This window comes from Heterocephalus glaber, unplaced genomic scaffold, assembly GCF_053883595.1.
Source record: "Heterocephalus glaber isolate CG9 unplaced genomic scaffold, H.glaber_assembly_v1.0 deba00000071, whole genome shotgun sequence".
NCBI lineage: Eukaryota > Metazoa > Chordata > Mammalia > Rodentia > Bathyergidae > Heterocephalus > Heterocephalus glaber.
The window spans coordinates 35237436-35246066 of NW_028258137.1; the positions used below are offsets into that span (position 1 = coordinate 35237436).

At 36.1% G+C, this 8631-nt stretch overlaps 1 protein-coding gene across 3 annotated transcripts in view; it reads left to right on the top strand.

Moving 5' to 3' along the window:
* The window catches only part of Brd7 (bromodomain containing 7), a 40824-nt gene that overhangs the window by 21226 nt on the left and 10967 nt on the right, over positions 1–8631 (top strand). For all 3 annotated transcript variants that reach the window (XM_004847949.4, XM_004847948.4, XM_087206762.1), the window contains 4 exons: positions 1311–1421; positions 5684–5868; positions 7015–7138; positions 7918–7993. In XM_004847949.4, the coding sequence (XP_004848006.1) occupies positions 1311–1421; positions 5684–5868; positions 7015–7138; positions 7918–7993 (496 nt within the window). The remainder of the gene's footprint in view (positions 1–1310; positions 1422–5683; positions 5869–7014; positions 7139–7917; positions 7994–8631) is intronic.

Here is an 8631-nt window from a genome sequence, read left to right on the forward strand (position 1 = left end):
GCTTTTCAGGATATGTATAGCAAAATTTCTTAAACTAGGATCAGTCCTCTGAATACCCATGGATCATCCTTTGGGGAGAAGTTGCCAGTAAAAGTACATAAAGATTTTTGTGTTCACCTCTGTGTGTATGTACTTGAAGAGTAACTCCATAGCTTTCATCAGATGCTTTGAGGTCTGGTACCTAGCATAATCCTGAGTAGAGATTTGGCCAGAACTGAGAATCCACATATACTTTACCCACTTTTAATTTATTATGAGTCTTGATTCAATTTTCTCATATACTGAAGTGTTTTTTTTGAAACAGGGTCTTGCTATGCAGTCCACACTGGCTTTGAATTTATGATCTCCCTGCCTCAGTCTGCCTATTTTCATTCTATTTAAGTATTCTAAGCTGTCATCACTAACTGTTAAATAGTGCAATTTGAATTTTTATTTTATTTGAATTTGAAGGAGTATGTGGGGACAAGTTTTGTTTGTTGTTGTTCTTAACATTTTAAGTTAATAAGGTCTTCATATAATCACTGTCACATTTATGAATGTAAAGTGTCTTAATCATGGAAAAACTGCAGTAGGATCAAGTGCTTCAGCACATACACATACTTTAAGCCAGAAATATAGTTCTGATAATTTGGGTACTCCAGTTACAGGTTTTAACTCCTTGAAGTTGTATGGTTTATTTTACATTGGCATGATTTTACAATATTTTGCAAAGTATGCTTAATTTAAGATAGTGTTCAAACACTTTAAAGTAAATGTTTCAACATTTTTGCTCAACTAATTTGAGTTTGGCGGGAAATACTGTGATAATTTAACATGATCCCAATTTTCAGTCGGGATTTAACATATTTAATTCCTAAGTGGAAACTTAAAATACTTGTTTTAAAACTAAGAGTAATATTTTTAAACAACATGAACTACTCAGCCAAGATTATTAAATATGAGGTAGGAGCATTTTCTTTAAATTCTTCATGTGTATAGTAAGATTATACTGAAGAAAGTTATTAGTAATAAAATCACTTTATAGTTAAAAAGAACCACACAAGATTATACTGAAGAAATCCATTGTGAATTTTGATTCTAGATCTAAAGTTTATACACAGGTAAAATGCGTAAGGATTAGGAAACAAATTTAGCAGTATTTGTTTTGTTGATGAGTCTTAAAACTTAGTAAATTGCTTAGTGATACTTAGTAAATAGTGATAGAAAAGGATGTTATTCTTTCAATTTTTAGAGGGCCTGTGTGCCTTCAGATATAGGGGCTTAGGAGTTTGTTTTTCTTATGTATGTTTTCTCTAATATTCTCTCTGTAGGATAACTTCAAACTAATGTGTACCAATGCCATGATTTACAACAAACCAGAGACCATTTATTATAAAGCTGCGAAGAAGCTTTTGCACTCAGGAATGAAAATTCTTAGCCAGGTAAAGGGAAATCTTTGTCATAAATAGCAATTATTATAAAATCTATATCCTTGTGTTTGTTAGTTGTAGTGATACAGATTCAATGGAGTGTTGATTTGATTTTACTGCCAGATGTATTAAAATTGAAACTAATTGAATTCAAAAAATTCAAAGAAAAAAATTAAGGCATTAAGACTCATTTGGAATTGATACAAATATTGTTAATCACTTTTAGTTATTTCTTTAGAGGCTCAATTACAGCATAAGATTAGGTGAAGTATGAGACTTTTTAGGAGGAAAGCTCTCTTCCTTCTGTAGTGATGAAGTATAATGTTTGGTTATTAGTGTGCTTCTTGGTGAAGCACAGATCTCCCTTCTAGTGGAAAGAAACAAAATATACAGATGAGCTGGGTGTGGTGGTGCCCATCTGTAATCCCAGCACTCAGGAGGCTGAGGCAGGAGGATCTCTGCAAGTTCGAGGCCAGCCTGGGTTACATAGTGAGTTCAAGGCCAGCCTGAACTACATACTGAAACCCTGTCTCAAAAAAACAACAACAAAATACAGATGGTAGATCATTTAGAACGGTCTCAAAACCATCTCTCCACAAAAGCAGGCTCTTCCTTGAAGGACAAGAATTAGTGTATAGAAAGGCATTTGAGAAAAAAATGAAAAAAGAAAAGAAAGGCATCTGAGTTTGGAGAAAAGTATGCAGAGGTACTGATACATCATTGTTAAGCAGGATGAGAGTTTAAACATGAAATGCCTTAGTGCCAAGAGGTATGTGTAATCAGCAGTGGCTGGTGAAACAGACCTTGAAGGGTAAACCAAGGTGATACTACATCTCTAGGTTTCAAGAAAAGGAGAATTCAAAAGATAAGTTGCACCTTTGAGGCTTTGCTCACAGCTCTAAGTAGTGGGATAAATCTACTACTTAGAGATTACTTTCAGGAAACTGAGGATGACCCTTGTCCCATCCCATGGCAGGCAGGCAGAAGTCTGAATGCTATCTTGTCCTCCACTAACTTGTGGACCTTGGACAAGATAGTAACCACTCTGGGCCCATTTTCTCACCCATAGGAAGGTTTAATCTCTCGTCTTCAAGGTGATTTTCAGCATGATGCTCTGATTCCAGGTAAGAACTAGAATCAAGAGGGAACTATGAAAAAAGAACACCCAGACAGGGAAGGAGTTTGTAAAGGAGTGGATGGGTTTAAGCCAGATAGGAATGAGAATTAAGAGCTTGAGTTTAGATCCAGGAAGATTAAAGAATAATAAAAATGAATCATATGTAGTTGCTTATGGTTTTCCAGTTTTTTATGGTGATCATCTGTATTACAGTTTTACATTTAAAGAAATGCCTTTTTGTACAGAAATCTGAGTGTCTATGTACTTGGCTCTGAGAGGTTCTTGGGTCCACTTAACTAAGGAAAGAAAACATTTAGATTGATGATTATTCTTGCACTCCTAAAATTTAGACAACATCAGTTCCCACCCTTTCCTAAAGACCTGGGAAACTGTAATATAAGACAGTTACCCATCTTTGGCAAAATTTGCAGAGGAAAGGAGATGCTCAGAATCTAGAACCAAGCCATATTCCAGGTTTAAAAACCTGGAAATGACTGTTGTTGTAATTGAAGTAAATGTATACTCAGCAAATGTATCTTTATTTTTTTTGTTTTGTTTTGGTTTGTTTTTGGTACCAGGGATCGAACTCGAGTCCTTGCACTTGCAAGGCAAGCGATGGAACCACTGAGCTAAATCCTTGGCCCAGCAAATGTATCTTTATTCACTCTAAAATATGTACATTGAGTTTTTAGGGAAAAATCTAATTATTGTGATCAATTTTGATCTACCATTTTTTTCTCTTTAAAAATAATGCAGTTAATCCCAGTATCTCTTTAATATTACTAGGGGTGGGAAGCACAGAGATTAAACAACTTCTCCTTCACCCTTTGTTCTGTCTTCTCCTTTTCTTGTACAGCTTCTCTCCTATCTTCCTTTTTCTCAGATCTCTTCCTCTTTTGTTTTTGGTACCAGGGATCGAACTCGGGTCCTTGCGCTTGCACAGCAGGCAGCGAAACCACTGAGCTATATCCCTGGCCCTCAGATCTCTTCCTCTTGAGGAGCTCTACCCATCCTGTGTTACAGCTTCCTGTTGACTGTTTTCCTCACCCTAGGTGGGAGGGACCCTTACACCTGTGATTTTCAAATGTTTAAATTTAGATATTCTGAGTTAACTCTCCTAATAGTAGTGCTCCCAAGAAAGCCTAGAGTGACCTTCCATGAATGGTTTCTTTTCAAAGATAACTTTTTTAGTGTTCAATGAAAAGATTATAGTAATTCAGCACATTTTTAGTTACACCCAAATAAAGACAATTAGTGTTATTTTTATAAAGAATGAACAAATGAAGAGTAACTCTTTTGATTAAATAGTTCAGTAGAATGCTGCATAATAGTACAAACAGTACTATTTTTAGCATAGTAACTTTGGAATCAGACCAATCAAGATTCAAGACCTAGCACTATGATTTAGAAGCTATGTAACTTTAGGCTATCAACCTTTCTCAGCCTTTTTCCTGTAAAAATGGGAGTAGTAATATCACTTACCTCATAGAGTTATTGTTTTGTATAGGGGGAAGCACTTGATAAAAGTTAGCTATATTAATGGCAAGTAATCCACACTTTTAGTCTTTTAATATTGTAAAATTGGGGACAAGTAAACAGCTTGTTGATATGGAGACATTTTAATTACCCAAAGAGAAAAAAGATATTACTTTTGAAGTAAAATTAAACCTAACTCTTCTGTGACTTGGTTCTGAATCTGAAAAAATTTCTCCAATTGAATTATTTTGTCTGTATTATATTTCTTTTAAATCCCAAAAAGTTCTTAGTGTAGTTTCTACTTTATAAAATTCTGTAGTTACTTAGAACCTGGTTATTTATCTTCTTTAACCATTTATTGAATGGCTACTGTGTGTCAACCACTGCTTTAGGTACTGGGGTTATGGAGATAAGTCAGACATGGCCTAAGTGGCACACACAGCAGGGAATAAGTGACCAGGGAGTGAACAGGTACAGAAATCAGCTAGTGTTTTTAAAGTATATAGTAAAATAAGACATGTTTTTAAAACTCAAACTGAGTAGGGTGGGAGAGTTCTGGGTATTTTTAATGATGTTATTAAGTTTGGCAAGGATTCAGAGAAACTTTTAAACACTAGTATCAATTGATACAACTTTTCTGGAAGGCAGTTTAGCAGTATCAGAAGCCTTAAAGATACTCATTCTCTTTAACCTCTATTTGTTGGAACTTATCTTAAAGAGAGAAAAGAGATTGCTGGGGTTTTTATTTGGGGGGGGTATGTATTTGAAACAGGGTCTCACTGTGTAGTTCAGGCTGACCTTGAACTCATTACGTAGCTGAAGCTGGCCTCGAACTTGTGGCAGTCCTCCAGCCTCACAGTGCTGGGACTATAGGCATGTGCCACCACACCCAGCTTGAGATTTCTAAAGAGTTTTATTTACAGTGTTTGTGTAACTTATTTGTAGTAGTGGAAACTTGTATATCTACATGTGTTTAATCATAAAATTTTAATCTTTACTTAGAATTAAATAAACTTATTAAAGATATTTTAAAGGATATTTAATGATACAAAGGGTAAATTATTATAATTCATTAAAAGATGATTTCTAGCAGATAGCATGACTCCAGAAACATATCATAATTAGAATACTGAAATAATAAACCTATTAGCACTATTACTACAAAATAGAAACAAGATGTCTTTGGTAAGAACATTGTGCGCTCTGAGAAAAAATTATGCTAGCAACCACTTACTCTCCTCAAGTCATGTCATTTTCACACAGAGAAAATGCCAGAGTCAGCAGTGATCGCCATAGGATATGAGTGTAAAGGTTCTTCAGATGCTTCAGGTTTTAAATACTTAATCACTCAGATTTCACAAGGTAAAGCGGACTGTTAATTATAAACTTTTAACATACTATTAAACTAATTTTTACTTTTTAAATTCATTACTACAAAGAACATTTAGTCTTAATTCACACTATTATGTTAACTTTCTGATAGTGCAGTAAAGCTATACAGCTTTCTCTTACATTGGAAATTAAGTGGTCTGAATTGAAGGAATAGAACTTTACTGATCTTGTCCTTAAGTATTTTCTTCCCTAGTTAATGACAGTGTAAGTGCAAAATTATGGGAGAAAAATGCATTACTTTAAAAGTTAGTGATAACCATACATTAAGAATATTTTTGAATATTTATAGGAAAGAATTCAGAGCCTGAAGCAGAGCATAGAGTTCATGGCCGACTTGCAGAAAACCCGAAAGCAGAGAGAGAGAGCAGATGCCTCCCAGAGTGGGGAGGATAGCGGCTGCTGGCCCCAAGAGCGGGACGACTCTGTAGATACTGACATACAAGCCTTCAGAAGTCCTACTAAGGACAATAAAAAGTAAGGAATTTTGGAATATTAAGGTTAAACTATCCTAAAAGGGGCAGGGGTATACTGATTGAGAGACTGACGGGGGGAAATCAAGGCGCTGTGTATCATTTGGCTCGCTCTTAGCATGAAAGTCCATCTTGATGCTCTCATACCCCTTTTACAGAGCACTACTGTATATGAAATTGTCTAAACAGTTCAGAAAACAGTTCTGAATGTGCATTCTTACTAAAGTCATTTTAAAGCCAGTAAATTATCACCAGGGACTCATTGTTAGGGAGTTTATTTAAATAGAATTATTTAAGGGCTGGGGATTTAGCTCAGTGGTTCCGCCACCTGCTGCGCAAGCACAAGGACCCAAGTTCAATCCCTGGTACCCAAAAAAAAAAAAAAAGAAAAGAAAAAATGTGTATTCATTGCCTCATTCCATAAAGAGAAAAGAGTTGGGCATAAGCACACTGAAAGCTGCTACTTAAACAGATAGGCTATCATGGAGAAGTGTACCTGTTTTCCCCTAGATGTCAGCTGGTAAGCGCAGTGAAGAGCCACTGGTGGCCCTGGCAGTGACCAACTGTCCAGCACCTTACTTTCATCCATAGGGTGTTTTTTTGTTTTGTTTTTTGCAGGGAGGGGGGGTTGGTTCCAGGGATCGAACTCAGAACCTTGTGCTTGTGAGGCAGGCAGCGGAACCACTGAGCTAAATCCCCGGCAACCATAGGGTTTTATAGAGCTACATAGGTCCTTCAGGTCACCTGGTTCTTCCCAGCTATCAAAAAAGGAGGGTATTATGACCTGGGGAAGGGTAGGGTCAGAGTTAAGAGTTTGGAGTTTCTGCTGTTAAACGTACAACAAGTGTCTTTGTTCTGTTTCTAAGGTTTACATACTATACTTTAATGTTTTAGATTTGTTTTTAAAATTGAATTTAAAATGTATATTCCTCCTTCAAAATAATATCTGAAGTAAAATTCTTTTTCGTGAAAGTACCCAGGAAAACATTTAAGATAAGTTAACACTGAACAAAAAAAGAGAACAGTACAGGCATCATTAGCACATGTACTAGGTCACTAGGAAACAAAGCTTTAATAACAGTAATAAGTCTCCACTTCTCATGTTTTCATTTTTCTTTTTTTTTTAATGCTTAATTAATGTGTGTTTCAGGAAGGACAAAGATGTGCTTGAAGATAAATGGAAAAGCAGCAACTCAGAAAGGGAGCAGGAGCAGATCGACCGTGCTGTCCAGGAGTCAGGAGGGAAGCTGACCCGACGACCAGCCAACAGCCAGGTGAGCGGCCTTGTTTCCTTCTCCACCTTCTGACCTCAGAAACTGTTAGCATTTAAATTTTTCCTGTACTTTTAGTCCTTACCTGGCATAGAGCTTTTTGTCACTAGACCACTCAGAGAAGAAAAATTAATATATTTGTTTATGAAGTATATGATAACTCTTAATCCTCTTTTACTAAGTGGTTTTATTTTTAGTGAAGTTAATGTGTTTTAAAACTGGAAAGTGAGGGCCGGGGATTTAGCTCAGTGGTTTTGCCACCAGTTGTGCAAGTGCAAGGACCTGAGTTTGATCCCTGGTACCAAAAGAAAATAAAAAATAAAAATAAAATAAAATAAAATTGGAAAGTGGATCACATGCTTTATTTTAATCTTATAAGAAAACACTTATATTCTGTCTTTTTAAAATCATACTGTTGAACATACTGGTTTTTAAACTAAGTAAATTTATATATGACTTTGGGGAAACTATTCCCTTCCCCAGATCACAGTATTTTGGCCTTTTTTGGGAAGAACCAGGTGACATGAAGGACCTATGTACCCCTTAAAATTCCACGATTTCTTTACCCTCCATTTCTCTCTTTTTTTTTTTTTTCTTACCCTCCATTTCTTTGGCATACTGGCACCTGTATACAAGATGACAGTTGTGAAAGGCAGTATTTGAGAATGATGATAAGCCTATAATCAGCCTACACTGTTAGGTTGATTAAAGCTTTCTAGTGTTACATAAATATGTGGAATGTGTAAAACTTTTTTCCATTTGAATACTTTGATTCATTGCAGTGTGAATTTGAAAGGAGAAAACCAGATGGAACAACAACACTGGGACTTCTCCATCCAGTGGATCCCATCATAGGAGGTAGGATCACAGAGCAAGGCTAGGCATAAACTTGATGGTATTTGACAAGGAATGGAACCTTGGTTAACATTTTTTTTGGTACCAGGGATCGAACTCGGGTCCTTGCGCTGGCACAGCAGGTGGCAAAACCACTGAGCCTAAATCCCCAGCCCTTGGTTAACATTTTAAAGCAACAACTAACTGTGTCATTATCCACAAAGAACTTGGCTAGGCACCGTGTATTTCATGGTAACATTAAACTTTTTAATAAATATCCATTTTCCTCCCATCAGGAGAGAGATAATTGGGTATATAGGAATGAATAATAACAAAATTTCTACACTTTAGGAACTAGTCTCCAATATTTATTATTTGCTACAGGCAAGACACTGTCTTAGGATCTGTAGGTAGAGTAAGGTATGTGGTAGGTAGCAAAATTGAAAAGATGAGTCCTCTCCCCTTACATTCTGTGGGGTGGGAAAGGGACAGAACATACAAAGGAGATAACTGTCATGAATAAATACTTTATCATGAGCAAGTATTACAGAGGAATAAATCATTTATTTTTGTATATAAGAAAAGGTTATACTACCTAGAGTTCAGGTCTCGAGGAGGGATTGCGTAGGTTGATCCCACAAATAACTAAAGGAATAGCAGAG